At 54.0% G+C, this 23,168-nt stretch overlaps 1 protein-coding gene across 1 annotated transcript in view; it reads right to left on the bottom strand.

The window, feature by feature from the left end:
- Nucleotides 1-955: 955 nt before the first annotated feature.
- BAZ1B (bromodomain adjacent to zinc finger domain 1B) overlaps nt 956-23,168 on the bottom strand; it is a 50,297-nt gene continuing 28,084 nt past the window's right edge. The window contains exons 11-19 of the mRNA XM_082068887.1: nt 16,799-16,897; nt 16,231-16,408; nt 15,065-15,250; nt 10,976-11,123; nt 9,346-9,493; nt 7,565-7,683; nt 5,231-5,382; nt 3,577-3,680; nt 956-3,106 (exon numbers count right to left, since the gene is read on the bottom strand). Coding sequence (XP_081925013.1) covers nt 2,740-3,106; nt 3,577-3,680; nt 5,231-5,382; nt 7,565-7,683; nt 9,346-9,493; nt 10,976-11,123; nt 15,065-15,250; nt 16,231-16,408; nt 16,799-16,897 — 1,501 coding nt within the window. The 3' untranslated portion in view covers nt 956-2,739. The remainder of the gene's footprint in view (nt 3,107-3,576; nt 3,681-5,230; nt 5,383-7,564; nt 7,684-9,345; nt 9,494-10,975; nt 11,124-15,064; nt 15,251-16,230; nt 16,409-16,798; nt 16,898-23,168) is intronic.

Below are 23,168 nucleotides of genomic sequence, written 5' to 3'. Positions count from 1 at the left end.
CACGGGGACAGCTATTTATAGCCCGCACAGGACACCGATGCCATGCAGGGGCTGCTATAAAAAGCAAATCTCAGCAAAGGTCTCGGAGCAGATGCTGGTGTGAGGTCTCCACGCTGAGGGCTGGAAACGTCCCAGCTTGAGTCACACTGATCCACCCAGGTCCTGCCGCCGGTCCAGCTCTGGGGGTGCGGGGACGAGGCTTCTCTGGGCAAAGCAGGATCTGCCCATCGCTGGGAGCCCTCAAACCACCAGGGGGTTTTCCTCCGCCCGGCAGAGCTGGACCTGGCTGGAGCGCTCCCAGCGCAGCTCCTGGGCCAGGAGGACGATGGAGACACCCAGGAGCCGCCGCTCTCCTGCAGCGCGGCACCAGCAGGAGCACACAGACCTTTGCCCGGCGCAGCTGGCAGGTTGTGCATCAGCACTGGCCCGGTCTGCAGCTCCGGCCGGCAGAGCCCAGCACGGCTCGGGCTGGAGCCCGGGCTGGGGGACACGAGCCGTGTTTGCAGGGACGCAGCAGGAACCGTCCTTGCTGAGCTCCCCACTGCACTTTGCAAACGCACAAGGGAGGCAGCCAGCCCGTGCCAGGGTGAGAGAGCAGAGACATTTCGGCTCCACCATCTCCCCCTTATCTTCCCTTCGGTCGTTGCCCAGCACCACCCCACAGAGCCCGAGTCACCGCCAGCCAAGAGCCACAGGACCGGAGGGGTGGCCGGGCAGGGCTGCTCCCGCGATCTGCCCCCGCGGCACAACCGGCTGCAGTGCCGGAACCGCAGCACATCCGGGGCAGGTACAACCCAGCCCAGCAAACACAGCCCAGAAGATGCTCCTCCAGAGCTCCGGGCTGGGCTGACCCCGACTCTGCTCCCTCCGTCCCTCCCGGAGGCAGCGACACCGTGTCTGACGGGGAGCGCAGAGACCCCCGACGGCCCCGCGAAGGACACGCTGCACGCTGCTCTTACAAACACAAGTACATGTTTATTTTGAAGTTTCCAATTTATTACAAGTACAGCCCTTAGCAGAAACCCCCTCCCCCCCAAATGACATTTATTTTTAAAAAACGTACAATTCCAAAGGTTTCACCGTGTGGGACCCGCAGAAAACGTTCTCTATGGACAGGACAGAACAAAGCGTCTGAAGGGGATGTGCGGAATACAAACGTCAGTGCTGCTCTGTGGGGCAGGAGCTGGGAGGGAGAGGCTGGAAACTGCCTGGGCTCCGCAGCCCCCGACAGCCCAGACCTCAAACAAATACCTATTCATAAAAAATCCTAAAATCTCACAAAATTAGGCTGAAATTTTTCATCAATTATTCTTTTCTTCTCAAATCACAGGAGCGGCAACAGCTGCTTTTGCTTTTCTGTTGCAAAACCAGTACAGAGCAGCCCTGTGGCTGGTTTGTCCCAAACTGAAAACCTCTATAATAAAAAGTTGGAGCCCTGATTGTATGGTAAAAACCTGTCGTGATGGAAAGGGAGAGATGATGGGCAAAGTCCGTACATGGGGCGGCAGGACCCGCGGCGGCGCCGAGCTCCCCAGGGCGGCCGGGCCGGTCTCGCTGCGCTGGGGGAGGGCGAAGGAGCTGAGATGGGGATGGTTTTACTACAAAACATGGTGAGAGCGCGGCTAGAGAGGGACCGGGACACCCCCTGCCAACAGACCCCGAGGTAACTCCAGCTACTGGCAGGGAAATGAGTTTTAAGAGGGGGGAAAATATAAAGCAAACACGATTTCATATAAACTGTACATGTGCCAAAGCAAGACAACGGTATCTTACAGGTGTTCTTTGTACAAGATCACAGCTAGAAACGAACCACTCTTAACTAGAAAATTAATCTGAAAAGTTACACGGGTGTTTCAGCTGCTGCCCCGGCTCTCGGGGCGCAGGAAGCCAGCGCCCCCCCGTCTGCTTCTGGCACTGGGGTCACCCAAGGGCTGCGCGGTCGCGTGGGATCCGGCTGAGCGGGGACGCCAACGGCCTCCTCTGTGCCGCGTGCATGTGCAGAGCCGAGCTCAGCAAAGCCCAGCTCAGCAAAGCCCAGCTCAGCAAAGCCCAGCTCAGCAAAGCCCAGCTCAGCAAAGCCTCCTTCGGAGCGCAGCCTCCCGAGATCACTCCCTTGGAAGGGAGAGGGGAAAAGCAAGAGCACCTGGAAGCCGAGTGTGTCAGGATGCTGGTGAAAGCCGCCTCTCCATAAATGTAAGTGCTTGCCCGCCCCGCGCAGCCTTTCAGCAGGGGCTCCGAATTAACACCATATAAATATATACATACAAGAACTCGCAGCCCATTGGCCTGATCGCACCCAGTCCTTCCGTGCAGCAACATGATCCCTCACGGCAGCTCCAGGCGGGTGTCACGTCCCGGGCAGCACAGGGCAGAGGTCCCGGCGCTCGGCCGCTCACCCCAGGGAGCCGGCGGCGCTGAGCTGGCGCTGAGCTGGCGCTGGCTCCCAGCTCCCGGCCCGGCCTCCCCCTCGCGCTCCCACCTTCCCCTCCTCGCAGGACAGACTCCTTCAGAGCTTTGCGGATTATGCAGGAAGCAGTAATTAATCTCTGCTTACTCAATGGATGACAAAATACTTGAGGAAATTGCAGAAAAATTGAAACTAGGACAGGCCAAAGGGAAGGCTGGATTAATAGAGAAGTGCCTGCTGCTTCCCAGCTCCCTCCAGACAACCCATCCTGCTGCCCGGCAGCACCGCCAGGCCTGCTCCAGCTCTGGCTCTTCCCCTGGTCTCCCCATCCCTCATTTCTTCCTTTTCCGCCCCCGGGAATGTTCGAGGGGCTCTGACTCACTGTCCCCTTCCTGCTCCTCCAGTTCCTGGCACTCGGCAGAGAGCTTCTTGTGTTTCCTGCGCGCATACGTGTGGCCAGGCAGGTGTTTGTGCACCATGTCAATCAAACACTGCTCTGTCTTCTCCAGGCAGGACAGTACGTGACTCCCGTTCTGGTTGTAGCGCTCGGCGTTGGAGAACACCTGCTTCATGTCGGCGAGGAACTCCTGCACCGAGCGGTAATTGCCACAAGAGCACTTGCTCTGCATAGTCTGGAAGTCCATAGGGTTGCTGATGACCTCAAAGTAATCTTCAGCTTCCTCCGTGGTCACTGGCTCCCTGCCGAACGAAGAGCCACAGAGATAGCAGGAAATGCCGGTGCCGGCCGCGCGCTCAGAGCTGCGGGAGCGAGAACCCCCAGCCCGCGGGACCTGCACCCCGTGCTGTGACCAGCCCCGCAGCACTGACCCCCCCGACGGCCACGGCGCGAGGGGAGCGACGGCAGCTCGTCCTGCGCCCAGAGAGCTGGTCCCGGCACAGGGACGCGGCAGGTCCGGCTGCCATCGCTGTCACAGCACCTGCAGAGCCCCCGCCCCGGCCCCGGCCCAGCGCCCGCTGCCGCACCAGCTCATCTCCCGCCCGGCAGACGGCTGAGAGCGTGCGGGGTCCTTCTGCGGCAGCTCCTCTCCCTTTCTCCCCCCCAGTCTTGCAGCCAGTGACGATCCAGCAGGAGCCCAGGGCTCCGCGCGGCCGGGGACAGACCTGCGCCCCAGGAGGAGGAGGAGGAGGAGGAGCCCAGCCGCCCTCACCTGAAGGGCCAGCTAAAGCGGTACTTGATCAGCTTGCTGAGGATTTCCTCACACTTCTGCAGCTCCAAGTTTTGGCGACGTGTCGTCTTCTTTGTTTGAAGGACCTGCACACACAAAGGAGGCTGTTAGGAGGAGGGGAAGCACTACAGGCTTTAGCGTTTGGCAAACAGTTTCGAGGCCAAAGAAGCTGGTTCTTAGCAGAGCTTTTCAATCCTCTCGCTTACAAGCATCCCAAGGGGTAGGGATACGTGGTACTGCTGCAGAAATAAAGTTCAAGTCTTTCAAATGCAGTCATCTTCCACAACAATCGAGACTAACTGCTCTGCTGCGGAACCTTTGATGGTAACAGCCAAGACACAGAGTGGCAGCTTGAGCTGCGGAACAGGAGCCCCATCCAGAAGCTCTGATGGGAATTGCTCACAAGCAGCCTGGCTGTTTCTCCGGGGGCAGCAAGCTTTTTCAAGACAGGTTCAAAGACAGCGTGGGCAAAACGAGCAGCCAAGGAATAAAGGACGGCAAACGGAGAGTGTAAATTCCCTCTCGCTGGCTCCTCCGAGCCCGGGGCAGAGGGAGAAGGCGCTTGTGCTGCTGCACCGACACCACAGAGCCGGCCGTGCCCTTTGAAATACCACCGAGCAGCTGATGTCTCGAGCGCTGCCGTCCTGTACAGGCTGAGCACAAGGTCAGGCACCCGCATGGAACGTCCCTCACGTAGCTCCCGACCACGGGAAGGTTCCACAACACGGGGCGCTGTTCCCGAGCCAGCTTTGGTCTCATCCCGGGACAAACCGTAAGTGGAAGAGCCCCAGCACAGCCCTCTTCCCCAAGTCAGCCTTTGGCCAGAGACCCAGCTGTTCCAGTAAGATTTTCCCCCTCCAAGCTGGCTGCGGCAGCCCGTGCCGGGCTCGCTGGTTTGGTTGTCTCCAATCTCAAACACAGACCAGTTAAGAGGACACTGCAGTCCCAGCAGCCAGCTCACCCAGCAACGAGCCCAAAGACCATGATCGCAGCCACTCCCGAAGGTGACAGGACACACAGCACTCGTCATGCTGCTCAGTGGACAGATGGCAGATGCAGCAGGGGCTGGTGACGTGGCCCGTGGGGCTGAAGTCTCCTCACACATCCCCCGGGACACACGGCACCGCACGCTGCAGCTCCGCCCTGCCCGGCACGCTCAGGATCGCTCTGCTCAGGAGCATAAGGTTTTATTCTTTAAATGTCAAGTGAAACCTACACCAGCCAAATTATGTCGTGGAGGTTGGGGAGTGACCATACGGACAACAACTGTCAGAAAACGGCCAAGGCTGGAGAGCAAGGGTCCGACATTGCTGGCATTCTCTGACCGTGCAGGACCCCCTCGGTGCCCCCACCTCTCTGCAGACACATGGATACTATTAAAAACCCTTTAACGAGCCGTAGGCTGCTTGCTGCTCAAGAGGGACAATGTGTGAAAGCGGCTGGGGAAAGATGCCTGGCATATCTGTGCCGTGCTGGTACCCGGCCCTTCAGGATCTGCCCCCTTTGTTAACCCGCCCCCAGCCTGGCTTTTAAATCCCATTCAGGGTTATTTCTTTGGGAAGGGGAGGAAGCGCAACACCTGTTTCCTTTATAACTCTTGAAGTGAGCAGCCTCCAGGGAGCAATTTGGCTCTTACCAGCTCATCAATGTCTGCGCCGTTGACAGGTGCCGCCCGCTGCCGGGGTCCCCTGGCGGGGTGCAGCGCCTGCTTCTTCCTTTGGTGCCTCCCTTGCCTGGAGGAGAACACGGCCACGCTCTGCTTGCCCCGGGCTGCCCTTCTGGGTCTCACTGAAACAGACACACCGGGGGCTTAGAGGAAGGAGCGAAGGTGGGAGCAGAGATCACACGCCCCTTGCCCAGCCCCCTGCTCACAGCACAGAGGAGCCGGGAGCCCACGGGCGGCTGCAGTGACCCAGCTCCCGGCAGCCTCTCCTCGCTCCTGTCCCGTGCTCCATACCCTCTTCAGTTGAGATACACGGGTAATCCCCTTCTGTCCAACAAGAGGCCGCTGCTGCCTGGCACCAGCCTCCTGTTTAATGGTGGGCACACCCGCCAGCACCGCCAGACCCTGGAGCTCCGGGGAAACCTGGGGGTCCCAGCCCCTCTGCCTGCAAACCAAGCGCTGAGACCCTGATGCGTCGGGACTCGAGGGAGAGCTGGGGAAGCAACGCAAGGACAGACACTTGTCTCCGATCTCACTGCAGCACCCCTTTTGAAAGCACTGGGAGCAGAAACTTGCTGTTTCCCTGGTGTCCTGCTGTCCCCTCGCTCCTCACCACTTTGGGGCCGGGTGCTTTTCCAAGCGGCCCCACACGGCGGGATATGCCAGTTGCTGAACCCCCCCGAAAAGTGAACTGTGTGCAGGGGGAGTGTTGGGTTACTGCAGCCGGGAGCTGCTCCATGTGCCGCAAGTGGGAAACAATGGGATTTTGTTACCCAAGACTGGGGCTGCCGCAGCATATCCCACAGAAAGGCACTTGCCCGTGTGTCAGTCTGCCTGTCAGAGCTTCGTGCTGATGGAAACACAAGCGTGCTGACGCGCTCCCTTGTCTTAAGTTTCTCCCGTGACCCCTCTGTATCAGGAGAACGTGTCGGTCGTCTTCCCCAGCCAAGCTCCTTCCACCTGGTCACAAGTGCTCCAGCAAGCTGCACCCAGCGCTGCAGCACTTCATCTGCGGCCCCTAATCCAGCCCTGTCCCATCAATCATCTGCCGGGCCCCCCGCGACGGCAGCGTGTGTCGGGGCGGTGGGACGTCCGCCTGCTGTCGCTCCGCTTGTGTGTCAAGCGCGCAGCACGTGTTAAATGTCTGACAATCCAACATTCTAGGTTATATCCCCCAGGATAAACGCCACAAGGATTAATGGGACTTCTCTATTAAAACAGAAGTTTTCCACGGTGACCTTTCCATGTTAATGCTCTTTAAAACCAGGGGTTGCATTTAGCGCTTTATTTTTAGTGACTGCAACCCTCTTTTGCTATTGTTTGGAAACCTTGGCTCAGCTCCTGACTTGGCCGAGCAACACAGGCTGAACACACTCCAAGTGTGGACATGGATACACCGCAGAACAACAAGCAGCGCACATAGCCAGGGTATCAGCGAACATCCCTGAAACCAGAGTAAAGCAGGGGAATCAAGCCTGAAAGACCTGGATGGAAACCCTTGAAAGAACAGGAGATAATCCTTTGGGTTCCAGTCCGCACATTTCACCATCTGCCCTGGTTAAGACACTCTGAAGTTAATTTTACGTCAGTCAAGGGCATTTTGACAGAAAGCAAGTGCTGGCAGCGTGCCACTCTGAGACTGATCTTTTCAGTGCATCAAGTTGCCCAAATGAGACCAAGTCAAATTCCCCTAAAAACAAAGTGGATACACATACTAAAAAGTGGGTGAGTGGAGCAGCGGTCATTGAGGATCTAGACAAAGCTATTTTATTCCACTCAGCTGCCCAGGAATGAGCCTGAGTGGCGTCCGTGTGCAAGCAAAGGGAGCTGCCGCAGCCTGAGCGCTGCGCCTTCCGCAGGGACGGGCGGAGGAAGCGCTAGTCCGACTATCCGAAAACGCCTCCTTGCCAAATCACTACGAAGCCCGCATTTAAGAGGTTGTTAGCTGGTGGGAAGGGAAAACGCAGGGAGAGGGGGTTGTGGTTAAAGCTCCAGAAGCACCTCTGAGAGTGTCCAGTTGACCAACAAACGCCGTAGGCACAGACTGGGGGCGCTGCTGCCGCGGCCAGGGCAGCAACTGCTCACCGCAGGGTCCATCTCGGCCAGCGCTCCCCTGGCACAGGGGACAAGAGCTCACAACAGCCCCCAGGCAACGCGCAGCGCCCCCAGCGCCTCCCCTGCGACACTGGTTCCAAAAACCTGTTCTGTGCAAGGAAGAGCACAGGTCCCAAATATGATCAAAACTTTGGACACTGAATGCAGAGCCTTAATGATTTCTGTTACTTTGCTGCATGGTCAAAGCCTTACATCTCAGCCCAGCAACTTCGTAATCTTCTTCCTCCTCCTCTTCCTCCTCAGCATCTGGTTCATCAGAAGCTTCCTCACCATCTCCACCTTCATCTTCAGCAGAATCCTCTGCGTAGTTTCTACAGCAAGGGAGACAAACATGTTTATTGTACCAGGTCCCGGGCAGCAGGCCCTGGGCCCTCTGCACTGCTTGTTCGCCACCCCAGTGTCAAACAAACACCCGGCTTCAGACTGAAGCAGTCGCCTGTATTTCTGAGTATCAAGTTGTAGCTACAGCTAAAATCAGACTTCCCAGGCCGCTGTCTGAACATCGGGGCTGAAAATCTGTATGTTTTTTGCTGTTCTAGGCACCTTGACCATGTGCTAAAGGACAAGAAGATCGTGGGCAGCCCTTTCACCAGGTCTGCAGGCCTGGCCTACAGAGTTTCATAAGGGGGGCTTATTTTGTTTCTGCTGGAATATTTTCCCATTATCTCCTTCCCCTGACGTGTCACTCGGATGCGCACCAGAGGACACAGGCCTTGTTTAGTACTATTCACAGCTAAGCTTGTGTTTATTAGTGAGCAGAGCATTCGATTCCAGCGCTGACGTCAGAAGCCACAGGGACTCCCTGCCCAGGACAGTTCCGACTTCTTGCATGTGTCTGTTAAAGCACTCAAACGTTTATCACAAAAACAGGAAAACAAAACTGCACACACGGGCAAAATGGGACAAGGGCAAAGCTGCTGTGGGGTCTCAGCCCTCTGGAGAAAGAGGATCTAAAGCAGTAAAAGGAATAAGCTCCCCCAGTACAGGGGAGGCCAAAGTGCTCCCAGGTTGACACGTTTTCCTGCCTGGGCCGGGAGGACAGGAGCAGAAAGCAGAGAGCAGGACAGGTGCCACCCCGCCTGGTGGCTCCGGGCCAGGGGCCCAGCAGCTTGCAGGTGACTCTGCCACATCAAAGTAACCGTGATCTCGGGCCACAACAGCTGCACTGAAGCTCTGTCCTTTTTGTACAGGCCTGACAAGCTCTTAAACGGTGCCCAGGGAGTAAGTAATACGCTTAGGCCGTACACCACCTGCGCATTAGGAGCCAGCGCAGCTCCCGCTGTGCCGCTGCCCCGGGAGGAGGATCTGCTGTCTGCGCCTCAGGCGCCGCTCGATGCTCCATCTCGCTGAGCAGCGGGTACGTGCAGCACAGTCACACATCGTAAACACAAAAATACACCTCGCGTACATTGAACTCCCAGCTTGTGATCCAAAAAACAGTTCAACCCTTGCCGCCAGGAGGAAACTACTAATTTCTGCTGCACAGAACAACTCTGATTCCACCTCAAATCCTGTTCCCTCTGTAGCCCTGTAAAGACTCCTGCCTTGCTAAGGTTTATTGGGTCCAGAAAAACATCAGAGCGGCATTTTGCAGCCCGATTTTTGGTAGCACTGTAGGGGCTGAACTGCGGCCTGGAGCGACGTCTGCTCTAACCTGACAAGAACACACCGGCGCCGAGCCCAGCGGACACGGAGCTGCAGCGCTACCACAGAAGCGCAATGCAGCGCGCTGCCCGCAGAAAACAACAGCCCTTCGCGCATCCAGTTCGGGTTGATGTTTTGTGCATGTTTTCACTCCCACGCTGAAGTGATTTATTAAAACCCCTGAAGCTGTCATGGCTCAGTACAACACAGGTGTGCTTTTCTATTGTTCCAGTGCCAGGTTGGTGACTTCAAACCGTCCCAAGGGGCTCTGGTTCGGGAGGGTTTGGCCGCCTCGCGGCCGGAGCGGCGCTGCAAGGATGCGGACTCACCTGCCGCGCGAGCTGCGCCGCGCCGTGGCCGGCTGGCACGCTGGGCACTGCCACTCGCCGTCCGGGATCCCGTAGAGCGCCGGCCGCAGGCAGAACAGGTGGAAGGCTTTGTTACACTCGTCACACAGGATCAGCTTGTCGTCCTCGCCTAGGAGAGCGCAACGTCCTCGCACCACCGCGCCGCGGCCTCGCTCCGCCCGAGGAGCAGAAGCTGCCGCGGCGCTGGAGGTCGGACAAAGCGAGAGGAAGATGCAAAGCGCTCCCTGCGAGCGGGAACCTTCCGCTGCAGCGGGAAACGTTTAAAAAGCATTTAAAAACAAACAAAAGAAACAATGCAGAGTCTCTTGCCCTGCAAAGATTTCATTTGAGGCAAAGGGAGAAACCTGCCAAATAGGTTCCACTGAGGTAAATCTCAAGCCAAACACAGAGAAAGAGAAGTTTGCTGCAGAGGTGCCTATGAGCCTAGCAAGGAGCTGGAAAGGTAGTTATTCTGGCCTCAATCTGGTCAACCTGCACAGCATCTTCTTTCTCCTTAAGGCAGCAAGCCTGAAGGAAATCAGTATGCAGCAGAACTGGTCTGTCTGTGCTTCCCACTGACGCAGGGGAATGGGGACAGTCCTGAGCCAGCTATTGGGAAAGAGGAAAGCACAGAGAGCTTGCCAGCATGTCCTTTAACATCCCGGTTCTTAAGTCCTGTGAAACCAGTCTCAGGTGAGCCCCTCCTGACATCTGGCCTAGAACCCCCTCTCACCAGCAGACAGTTTTGCATTGGTTTGGAATGTCCCTGAGGCTCCAGGCTGCCGGAGGATGTTGCACCAGTTCAGGCCTTATTTCTTTCAAGAGGTGGATGGTGCAGCCTTTTGGTAAACAAAAGTGGCCCAGCATTCCCCAGAGCTCTGCCTGCCCTCATTTCCCACTAGTGTTTGAGCAAAATAAGACAAAAAGCACATGATGAGGCAGAATGTACTCGCAAGCTCTTTCCTCCAGGCTCCCATCCAAAAGGAGGTTATGGCAGAACAAATCCCAGCGCTCGGTCACTGGTGGCACTCTTTCTAGTCCCCCCTCCACCTGCACCACTCTGAACCCTTCATCCTATAGTGCACACAAAGAGGGTGGCCCCGTGTCACATATCTGGGCACCTCCCCAGCCCCGCGAGCGGTTCTGCTCCCGCTCCGGCCTCCACGAGGCGTCACCCCACCTGGCTCCCGCCACGCGGCTGAAAGGATCATTAACCTTCCCAGCCTCTCCCTGCTCCTTCCTTCTGGAAAAGATGGGATTCACTGACAAGGCTGAGACCCAAAGACTATTCCAACTCAGAAATGAAACCAGGGAATGGACAGGGGCACAAGTGCACCCAGAAGGGTTTGCAGATGACTTGTGTCCGAGTGTCCCGGGGTCAGCAGCTCTGCAAGGTTCTGCAAGACTCTGTACTGGTTTCATAAGAATGGTTTATTGGAGTCAGGGTCAAATGCTTCTGTGAGATCAACACTTCTGACTGTAAATCCTGATGTTCGAAACTCAAAATAGGGCCAAAAGACAGAGTGACAGGCTACAAGGGCACACTGCCTAAGCAGGGCATGGAGCGGTGACAGCGTGCGCCTCTGCGCAGGCGCGGGGCAGGACTTCATACCTTTCTTGCGACACACTTTGCACCTGGCGTTCTCTGCCGACATATCCCACTTGATACAGGCGTCCAGCATCCCGAGCAGCACGTGCATGCGGGAGAAGGTCTGGGCCTCGCGGATCGCCGTCTTCCACTTCTCCGTGGCTGAAGCAACCTGCAGGCAGAGCTCACAGCTTACAACGCGGCGCAGACACCCCTCGCCGCAGTCCCAAGATGTTTTCATATCCTTTAGCTGAGGCCCTTAATAACCAAAGCTCAGCTCTGTATTTCTTTCCTTCTGTAGAGCCTCAGCAGCTCTGTTTGTGGTTTATCCATAACCAGCCTCCCTGGATCAGACAGTTTGCTCATAACACTAGAGCCTTTTTGCGTTTCACGGCCAGGCTGAAACAACCGACATGAACTCCACTAAATTCTTGCTCTGAAAGTCTAACCCAAATAGTCATTGGGCTAAGCAAAGGAAAGGCAGGAATCTCGCACTGTAGAACCGGGATGCAATTGCGGAGGCAGCGGGGCCGGCGGGAGCAGCCTGTGCTGCCCTCCCGTGGAGCCGCGGGCCAGGGCCCCGCGACACCAGCGACAATCACACCTGACTGGCAAAGCGTTCGGAGCCCCAAGTACCGACCCAGCCGCTCTGCTGAGACAAGATGAGCTCAGCGCACGAGAAATCCCAGAATCAGCTGCAAGCTCATTAAACCTGAGACCTGCAGCGAGGCAACCGCTGCGGTTTGCACATCGGGAGCCCCACGCCAAAGCTCCAACTCAGCTCTGGAGGTTTGAAACGATGTTGCGGTAAATCGGAAATGCACCAGAACAGAAGAGTAATCCAGAGCCGCCGCATGTTCAACTCCAACGTTAATCCTTTGCTTTACAACAATGAGGTGATGGCCCAGACATGACAGGGACATAATGGGGCTCAAGTTAATGTTCTTCTACCCCAGGAGAATGAAAAACAAACAGTGAAGTGTCAGATGGGAAAATCTAAACTCTGCAGCTGACAGCAATTCAGGAGCCAAACAAAACCCAGGATTTTTGCAGAGTTGCACATTCTCCTCCCACTGAATTTGAGGAAGCACAGCGTATTTGAGATGCTTGGAAAAACACACGCACTGTTCTAAAATGCCAACATCCTCGCTGCCATCGCTGCTGTGGAACCCGGAGCCCCAGACGCTCGAGACGGACGGGATCCTGCCCAGCCCACCGCGGCAGATCGCGCCGTTGCTGCGCGCAACGTTGTTGAGGTGCTTCTCATACTGTGTAATTGATTTTCCAAGGAACTGTTCCGTGGGTTTTGCTGTTAACGTACTGGGGAACTGCTGCGCCAAGATAAATCTGCAAAAGCTGTTGGCGAGTTTTGCTCAGATTTTTCTCCCCGAGCCTGTGGAATTTAACAGATTTTTAGCCTCGCTTCCCAAGCATCATGAGACTGTGGCATTTTAGCAGCACCATTCTCAAGGGAGTTCACAGTGCCAACCAGGCAAAACAGGAGACTGCAAGAAGATACGAAAATACCCTCTGGACTGGAGAGGAGCAACCTAGCAGGGAAATAAAAACCCACAGAAATACTAAAGGAAAAGTCACATTTCAACTCCAGAGTGCCAGAAAACGCCTGTTTGGGTAAAGGTGGACAAACCTCGTCTGGTATCTGCAGATGACAGAAATCCCTCTGAACTGTAACTATTGCTTGTGAAGCTGTTTTTTGGGTGACCGACCCCAATCCCACTCTCACCGTGTTGTCAGAGCGTCACACCGCGAGGAGGTGACACGGTCCCTGTCCCGCTGGGGGACAGGCCGGAGGAAGCTCCGTTGGCACGGGCCGGAGCTCAGAGCGACGTTCAGCGCTCAGGACACACGGTTATGTCAGCAAACAGGGGCCAGAACTGGCTTCTCACAGGGAAAATGAGACGCAACCCGCTGCAGGGCTGCAGTTTCGCTCATATAGCCTCTAAGTATGTTAAGCATATTTTTCCAGTAGGGCTATGCTGTATTTTACCTGCTATGTACTCTCAGTGCAGTTCTGGCTCTAAAAGACTTGGTAATTCTTGGCCTATGCAGGAGATTCATCTTTAAAAGCCCAACGGTGTTTTTTTTCTAAATCAGATAACTATATCTAAGATCTGGGCTGCTCTTCCAAGGTTTTCTGCTTTGGCAAAATGGAAGGTTATTCCAGATAAACCGAGGCAAAAAATCCACCCCAAAACACAAAGCCAAAACCCAACGAACCAACCCGAAAAACCAACAGAATAGTTCAATGTTGCCTGTGCCACCACAAACATCTAGAAAACTCTGAGCCAGGTAATGAAGGCACCGCAGACGTTGCCCTGAGACATGGGCACAAGGGCCAGCGCACCGGGGAGACGGCACGGCCACGCACCCAACCGGCAGCGCCGAGCCTGTGCCCGTGCAGCTCAGCGCGGAGGCTCATTCCACAAAATGGATAACACCGGAAAAAAATTCAAAGGAACTTATGATTACGGGTCCAGCGATACTCAGAAATGCTACTGCTGCAGATGGTTTGCGGAGGGGAAAGGACGAGTCGGGAGGTTTCGGCTGCTGTGTCAGACGGGGCGGCTGGAGCTGACAGTTCTGCAGCTGCTCCAGCGCAACCCGCAGCGTAGCCCAGCCTTGCCGGGCGAACGACCGCCGCAACCAGGCCGCCAAGTGACAGAGCGATGCTCAAAGGCAGAGTGGGGAAAATACCCAAACATTCATGACCAAAATGGCTCAATTTTCAGGCAAAAAACCCCCAATTTGGGTTTGAAAGCTAATATAGCTTTAGCAATAGTAGAGAAGTGACCAGGGTCTAAATACAGAGCTTACGCTGCTCAATGACTGTCCATTTAGACATTGTAGTAAATCTGTGTGTCCCACAGGTATCGTCTTCACAGTTACAGTTGTAGGACACACAGACTAAGGCACAATGTGGTGTTGCTGTAGATACAGGAAACATGTTGATCCAGGTGCTTTTTGGCCCAGACATCAGTGATTTTTACAGCTCGCTATTCTGCTGACAGCTGTTAGGACAAGGTCGCCTTCCATCCCCTTTGCACTAAGACATGAAGGATTCAAAGTCAGAGCAGTTTAAATACTCCAGGACAAGTGAGCAATGTGAAAATCTCTAGTGCCCATCCAAATATCCTGCTAACATGGCAATGCCACTGCACAGCAAGGACTTGATGTTCGAACAAGGGCCCAGCATGCACTGACAGGGGCTTTAAAAAAACCCACACACAGAACAAACCATACCAGTCAAACACCTAATATTTCTTTTAAGTTTGGAATTTCAAATGCTTCTGTTGACCCAGTTCTGACCTTGCTACTCCTGCTGGAGCAGCGACTGATGAGGGCAGGAGGGCAGTGGGGCAGCTCCCACCGTGGGGCACGAACATCCCGCTCAACTTTGTGCCCAGAAGCTCCCCTGAGCACTGGGATCCTTGTTCAGACGCAACACGGGCACAGCTCAGCTGGACTGACCCGGACACGTCCCGCACATGGGAGGATTCACATCCTCCGTCCCTCCGGAGCTTTACTCGGAGGGATTGAGCCCCGCCATTCTGCTTTCCCGCTGCAGGCACATATGGCTTGTTAGTCCAGGTGTCCGTGTCCAGCCCCAGGTCAGATGTGCTGCGGTGTCTCCGTGCACACAACTCGTGCCTCTTGGAAACGCTGATATTTCCCTGAGCCTCGCTCCCCGGCAGCCACACAGACCTGCCGCTCCTTCTCGTGTGGATCAAAGGCACTAAGCCGCCACCAGTGCGCCCTGATGGATACAACTCCTGTCAAGTTCTCCCTAATATGCTTTTATTAAAGTATGCGACTTGTGTAAGGAACTGCACAAACAGTCAAACATTTGACTTGACCCATTTCCTGTTCATACAGAGAAAATTAACTGCAATTCCACATAATTATTTTAATTTTGCCAATACCTTTACTCTTCAAAATAACCAGGGAACACCTGCCCTGTAAATGACAAACCCAATGTGCTCTAAAACTGGAGCTGAGAGAAGCTGCTCAGGATTTAGTACCCAATGAAATGTATTACCCCTGCTCAAAGAGTTATATTACAAGACCAAAACAGAGCCCTGAAGTGAACAATACCTTGGCTTCTTCTGCCATTTTCTTGTCTTCATCTATCTCTTCAGCCTTGGCAACATAGTCCTCTGCTTGATGTTTCCGCCTCTTCTGCTTGGGGGCCATGAAGCCTTGAAGAAACTTCTTAACAACCCCGGCCTGGAGAGCGATCACACACTCTCCAAAATCCTTCAGGCTCTCCAGCGAGTACACCTGTTGGAACAGCACGTGGTCACCAACAGCCCCAGGTTCCTGTCCGTGCTGTTTCGGGTGGGTCTGTCCTGTATGGGTGATACTCAACGCGGTGCTGGCATCTACCGCGCCGCTCATGGAATCAGCACGTTGCTTCTGCTGCAGTTCACACGCAGCTGAAGATCCTGCACGGCACTGCTCAGAGAAAAGCATCGTGCCTTGCAAAAAATCCCACCAATTCCCCCCAAAAACCTAAACCCGTGATGACCAAGCACTAAGCAATTCTCCTACTCCTTCATTGACTTTGCTTTTCTCCTCCTCTTAACACTTCTGGTCTCATCTCCACAGGGGAGTCTCTGCAGCGACCCAGGTGCAGCTCCAGCGGCGCTCTGCCCGCTCCGTGCTGCAGCAGGAGGAGCAGGCGCTGGTCTCAGGAGCGTCCTCTACCCGCAGCAGACTGCTCTGTTCCTACAGACACCCAGCAGCGCTCAGCGAGTCGGGCCGACCTGCCGCAGGGCTAAAAACCCACACTGCAGTTCCCTGCACGGTAACTTCCTCCTGCTGACACACCCACGGGCAGAACACCCTTCAGTCCTGGCACTCGATCATCACCTCCAGCCTAAAGCCGTCTGAATTTATGATAAATAATTCCAAAATGAAAAACTGCTGTCTCAAGTCATGCTGGCTTTGCTGCAGAAGCTAAAAATTAGCCACAAAGAGCTCTGCTAATGCTCCATCAAGAAGTCTGCCACTAGATGAAGGGAACAGGACCGTTATCAGCTGTGCAGGACAACCAGCTCCAAAGTTACGACCCACCTCCACCAAAAGAACCTCAAGCCAGCAGCTGTGTCATCCTGAAATAATAGTTTGGAAAGAGAGGACACACAAGAAAACTGATTTTCCTGATCCTCTTTTCTGAGGAGAACAAAAGACTCAAGACATTCACAGAAAGTATCAGCTTGTGTTCCTCTCGCTCGGTACCGCTTTGCCTGTTCACTCACTCTTGCTTCGTATTCTGGTGTCACATCGACGTATCCCAGCCCTCCTTTCTGCAGCCGAGTTGCAACCTCAATGAGATCGCTCCGGAGGTAGTTCAGCAGCTCCTGGTTGCCATCGCAGGATTTGAGGCCCAGGTTCTGTTTCCGAGCCAAATGGATAGAATGTGTGATGTCCTGATACCTGGAAAATCAAAACCAACCTTTGAACACACGCAGTGCCCTGGGACAGCGCCGCCATCCAGCGTCCCCCGCGTGCTCCACCAGCAGAACGTGCTTTGAGAGGTGGCTGAAGCACGTGGCAGCGCTGGCTCGGGGGGCGGAACAGCAACGCCTCTGTTTCCAGTTGCAGTTTAAAGACTGATGGAACCCCCTCACAGTTTCAAGCGTTACCGACCAGGAACCTGCAGGCACCGCCCAAAGAAAGAGCAATTCCTCACCCTCAACATCCTCCCCCACAGCACAGGCGCCATCGGAGCCGAGCGCAGGACGCTGCCCCGACCCGGCCAGGCCGGTGCTGAGGATGTGACTGCACCGTGAGCTGGGGAAGGCGCCGGGGAAGCAGCAGCCTCACCTCTTCTCCAGGCGCTCCTTCAGCTGGCTCTCTCGGACCCCCTGCGCGTGCAGACAATCCAGCAGCTCGTCCAGATCCTTCTGACTGTCACACAGGAACCTGCAAGATAAAACATGCACCAGCACCCGCTCACTAACGTATATCCAGGGCAAGACAATCGCTGCTTCGCAACAGTTCACCAGCATTATTCGGGAGGGCTGACGGTAACCTCTAGCGGAGCAAGGTGAAACGTTTCCAGTAATGCTGGCATCAGCATTCTGAATCAGATGGGCCCCATTTCAAGGTCCCCAAGTGTAGCCAGTTCCAGGGTAAGAAAAATAAAAACAAACTAAACGCAGAACTGATTTACAGATTTTTTTTCCCCTCCTATTAAATTTATTAAAACATCAGCATTTGAATTTAGTCAGGTACCCCAGGGATTAGATTCCCCAAGCTGCACTCAGTTTAAGTGATCTGAGCGTCACTGCAGATGCACTAGAAAACATCACCACGCTGCACACTGCACAGCCTGGCAGTCCAGTCACCCTGCAGAGCCTGTGCCGCTCTCCATGCACCCCAGCAGCCGCGGGTTCGAGGGCCGCGGCACCGCTCACACCGCGACGGCGACGGGGCCGCTCGGGAGCTGCGGGAATTCTCCTGTCTGAGCAGCTCACGTGAAGCTGAACGCTGAGGTGCTCTATGTGAAAACCATGCTCATTAGCTTTAAACCTTTCTGCTCAGAAAGTCCGTCGGGACAGCAATGGCGACGGCTGAATGTAAAAGGGGAAAACTTCTGCGGAGTTCTCTACACAAGGCGTACAGTCAAGTTTTAATGATGGGTTGTAGATCTAAACTAGTTACGAGACAGCCAGAAATTCTGCGCTTTTCCTTCCCCCCCAGCTCTGTTCTAGGATGTCATGGAACCTCCTCAGCTGATGGGGACAAGGATGCAATCTGACCTTCAGAGCTCATTTACAGAAAATAAGACTAATTGCAACTCTTCCAGAAGACGATTGCTCCTCAGAAGAGGGGAGCCAGGGAACAGAAAAATCAGACTCGTGTGGAAACAATTACAAATGACCACGATGTGACCCTTGCCAGCCACACAGGAGACTCCAGATCAGATTTTCTCCTTGAGCACAATCTCAGATGAGCAAAGCAACCAGAGAAAGATGCTGTTCTGGCCCCTCTTGGAATCGCTGTATCCACAATGCTTATTTTTCAGTCCGAAATACCTACTAAATATCATCTTTGAAAAGAAAATATTTCAGAGTTCTAGTTTGCTCATATTGGGGGAACAGCCTCACAGTTTGTGTTCAGTCAGAAAATAAATTACTCTAATAAAACATAGGATTGATTTAAAAATGGAAGAAGGATCATTTCTTGCCAGCGATCTGCTCCAGTGCGCTCCAGCCCCACAGAGCAGCCTCCCCTCCCACACCGGATCCGATCTTTGGGTCACCCGGAGAAACGGGACAGGGCGGCTCCAACACGTCCCAGCGCCGGAGCCAGCACGGGCACCTCGGCAGTGTCAGTGACGGACCAGGGGCTGGGCACGGGACACAACAGACAGTCACACACACCTGTGACAGTACAACTCGTGCCTTTTTCTTATGGATGCCACGTACGGTGACAGATTACATTCCTGCATTCACTGGCGGGTCGACACACAGACCACTGCAAGGACAAGCATTTCTAAGGCTACTGGACTTCTGCTAAATACAGAGAAACATCTCTACAATATTCGGTACCAAATTGCTTCCAAACCCTTGAGGAGAATCTTGGGATTGGTTCTAAACCATATTTCAGCAGGAAGAATCTGCCACAACGGCATAAACCAAGAACAGCTCACCTGCAGACAGCCAGCAGAGGACTCCTCAGGCATGGCGAGGAGGTTGCAGGTCATGGTGAACCAACAGCGGTCACTGCTGCCCATGCACCACGGCATCCAGCTGGAAAAGAGCTCAGACCATGCCCGAGTGTCCTCAGCCTTCCCTCACGGCTGCAAATCACAGTATCACAGTATGTTTGGGATTGGAAGGGACCTCAAAAGATCATCTAGTCCAATCCCCCTGCTGGAGCAGGAACACCCAGGTGAGGTCGCACAGGAACATGTCCAGGCGGGTTTTGAATGTCTCCAGAGAAGGAGACTCCACAACCCCCCTGGGCAGCCTGGGCCAGGCTCTGTCACCCTCACTGAGAAGAAGTTTCTTCTCAAATTTAAGTGGAACCTCTTGTGTTCCAGCTTGATCCCATTACCCCTTGTCCTATCATTGTTTGCCACCGAGAAGAGCCTGGCTCCATCCTCATGGCACTCACCCTTTATATATTTATAAACATTAATAAGGTCCCCCCTTAGTCTCCTCTTCTCCAAACTAAAGAGACCCAGCTCCCTCAGCCTTTCTTCTTAAGGGAGGTGCTCCACTCCCTTAATCATCTTCGTTGCCCTACGCTGGACCCTCTCCAGCAGTTCCCTGTCCTTCTTGAACTGAGGGGGGAACTCCCTGCACAGTTTTGCCTTGTTGTAAATGTGAACAGGCACTGGGAAGAATCAGTAAACGGCGCTTGGATTCCCCAGTGTTCTGTGGAAGCAGGGAATGAAGAAATGGAGAGAACAAGGTCTGGGGGAGCCCAGGATCAACACCTGCTCGGGGGGGCTGGTGTAAACAGGGGAGCTCCACCTGCAGAACTCAGGTGTGAGGTGGTCTCTGCCAGCACCCCCCCAGTGACTCACACCGTCTGCCCAGGGGACCCGCTGTACCAAACTGTGTTCCTGACACGAGGAACAACCGAGTTACTCTGCAGAGACGCCACCATTTCCAAAACTCAGCTGCTTTCTGCCCAGGATGAGCGATAAGTCTCCTGCATGCTGATATACTGCAAAAGTTGTGATTAACCCATGGTTCGTGCTGGACAGACGGACACGGCTCACGAAGCACCATGGAAAGAAGAGTTTTCCAGGGACCATGTGCCCAGAAGCTTTGAATGGGGAGATTTTTTAATAAGCATCAAGATCAGTGAAAGTGGCGCACAGCGTTAGGAACGGGACTGGTCCATCCATCGGGAGAAGACAGAAGGAATCAAACATTTATGATTCTGAATGAGAACAACGATTCAGCCCCTGCACTTCCAGGACAGAACACTGCACCCTCTTCTTTCTTTTGGGGGACTGAAAGCAGAAACCACTTCCATGAGATACTGTTTCTGTAGCTCCTGGCAGAAATACGGAGCCTATTTCCCTCTGCATCCATGTGCTCCCAGCTCCCGTCCTCGAGGAGAAGAGGGGCAGGACTGTGAAATGCAACCATTCATGGAGCTCATTTCGTGTTCATTTCAAAGTTTCATAAATCTAAGTGTAATGGGGTAAACTAAAGATGCTCTCCACACACTGTAAGGCTACTCTCAACCCCATGGTAGATGTACTACTTGATAAAAGAGACAGAGAGTAGCGGTTAAAGCAGAACGCAAAGTAATGCAACTTCCAATGCACCACACGCTATCATGAGTTATAGCTGAACCAGCTCTTGTATCCAAACAAGAGAAGTTGCAGATATCCAAGGATTTCAGCGTGATCTCAGGGCTCCTCGGGCTGCACAAGGACAACCTGCAAAAGGCAGCCGAGAAGGAGACTCCTCCATAACCATCCGTGCTCACAGACGTCCTCGAGACTGGAGGGATCAACGGCAACGGCCACCGAGGGAGATACTGTAACAGGATTTCCTCTGAGGGAATTCTAGTTACTGGCTCTCCCCTGAAATAACAGCTCTCAGGTTGTCACTCGGTGTTTTGTGGAAGCCTAGCGCTCCGGTGACAGCTGTCAGACAGGCACGGAGCGAACAGCCCTTCTGCAGTGCTAGAGCTTTAGAGAACAGTGTCAGCTGAAGCAGCTTAGTGCTTATCTGCAGAATGGCTTTGGGGGGCCCTGTCAGGAGACACCCGCACAGGCAGCACAGAACGCGGAGGTGGAAGGGGTCACGTTTCCTCTGCAAAGCTGCCCCCGTGCCCCGCTCACCCCGAGGGCGTGAGGGCCCCGCCGGGCTCACACCTGCCCTCGGGCTTCATTCACCTCCATACCCCGACGTGGCCAAGTCACCCAGTTGAACAGCGCACGCAGGTGAAAACCAGCGGTGCTGGGACGGTTATCGGTGCCAAACCTGACAGAAATCAAAGGCCTTGTAGCACAGGAGCCAGGCCAAATAAAGCCAGACTCACCCGGCTCACTGTGTTATTTCTGAGCAGCAAAGAGCAGAGCAGCCACACAAGGACACCGCTTCAACTTGCCCCTACGGATTTCGACATCTTTGGAGGACCCCTGTGTGCCAGGACAGGGATATTTGTGTTTGAGGCTCCCCAGGGAGCTCCTCTTTTGACGATTTGTCCGACTGGGGCTTTAAACAGGCACGAACTGGAAGATCCCGAGCAGGGGTGGCAGCGAGTGGCACACGCGGCTGGACGATGCGGAGCAGCACCTGCCTGCCTGGTTCAGAACCGCCCTTTGCTGCTTTAATTTTCAGTTCTTTTTTCTGTATCATACGAAAATCCTCTTTCTTTAGACCTCCCCATTCTCCTCTAGCATTGCTCTCCATCCATCCCACCACCGAACACACAAATTAAGAGTATTTCTGTAGTTTTTCACATTTCTTAGGCAGTTATTCACTCATGAGAACAGCTTCCCGCTTTATCCTCCGCAGGCCTTGCAGCAACAGGTCTCGTGAAGCACCATTGTTCCCCAAGGAAAAAGAAACATTTTGCCCTTGGTCTGCACTTCAGTTTATAATTTTTTATTTCTTCTATTTGGACTCAGTTTTTAAGCAGACATTCTCACTTCTAATAGCTTCCTTATCCTGCCGTGAACCGCACTGAGAACGTTCTTTCATCATTGCTGCTGCTTGGTTTCTGAGTTTTCTCAAACCTCTGTTTCACAGGTAAGAGGCAGCACTTGCTTTGCCCATCTAGTACAGAAACTTCAAGACAATCTCTTTGAAAGCATTTTAGGCTTCTGGCTGCCACTTAAGCCTTTTTTTTCTTAACAAGTTGCTTAATTTTTGGTTTTGTTGCTCTCTTTTTAAAAAATAGAATACTGCATACTCTAGTCACTTCTTACAAAGCAGCTCTTAGTAACAGAATTTAATTCAGCTCTGAAAGTGTGCGCGGCCTGGTTGACAGAGCTGCTGTTCCCCTCCAGAGCCGTCCTGCCTCTGCTCCCCCTCTGACCTCTCTCATCACAGAATCACAGGATGGACTGGTTTGGAAAAGACCTCAGAGACCATCCAGTCCAACCCTTGGTCCAACTCCAGTCCGTTTACTAGATCATGGCACTAAGTGCCATGTTCAATCTCAGTTTACAAACCTCCAGGGCCGGTGAGTCCAGCACCTCCCTGGGCAGCCATTCCAATGCCTGACCACTCTCTCTGCACAGAATTGCTTTCTAATCTCCAGCCTCAATTTCCCCTGGCAGAGTTGAAGCCCATGGCCCCTTGTCCTATTGCTGATGCCTGGGAGAAGACCCAATCCCCACCTGGCTAGAACTGCCCTTCAGGTAGTTCTAGAGAGTGCTGAGCTCAGCTCTAAGCCTCCTCTTCTCCAGACTGAACAAGCCCAGCTCCCTCAGCCTCTCCCCATAGGGCTTGTGTTCAAGTCCCTTCCCCAGTCTTGTTGCTCTTCTCTGGACCCGCTCCAGCACTTCAATCTCTTTCCTGAGCTGAGGGGCCCAGAACTGAACACAACACTCCAGGTGTGGCCTCCCCAATGCAGAGCACAGGGGAAGGGTCACTGCCCTTGTCCTGCTGACCACGCTAGTTTGGATACAGGACAGGACACCATTGGCCTTCTCGGCCACCTGGGCACAGTGCTGGCTCGTGTTGAGCTTCCTGTCCATTAGTATCTCATCATGTTGTTGAGCTGCCTGACTGAGCAACTCAACACTGCAATATCTAATATTAGGCTTTTTCAAGTTCAGCCTGGAATTGCAAGTTTTAGGCATTCTGTGTTACTTCACTCATCTGATTTGGCTCTACGTTGCCTTCAGTTTACAGCGATATGCAGTATTAGTTTAAGCTACTGTTTTCCTTATATAATTTGACTTTTTACTGGAACACGTCTGTGAAAGGAAGGAGTATCAGAGCAGAGAGAACCTCCCTGGGGATCACACCGGCCTCTACACTTTCCTGCTCAGCCCCACTCCCCAGGAAAGCCCAACTGCTTCAATTTTGGCCACGTGCAAAGGACCAGACTGAGAAAGGGGTGAGACCTGTCACGGCAATACTGGTGGGAAGGAAGGCGCGCACAGAACTCCACCAGCAGTGAAACAGAAGGGGTAGAGCAATCCACAGCCTCAGCGCGCTGTGCCGACGGTTTAGAGGAATCAAGACATCCACAAATTTCAGTTTCT

Source organism: Streptopelia decaocto, assembly GCF_964273445.1.
Source record: "Streptopelia decaocto genome assembly, chromosome: 18".
Lineage (NCBI taxonomy): Eukaryota > Metazoa > Chordata > Aves > Columbiformes > Columbidae > Streptopelia > Streptopelia decaocto.
The sequence above is the reverse complement of the archived record's forward strand: the minus strand, read 5'-3'. Positions and strand labels throughout refer to the sequence as shown.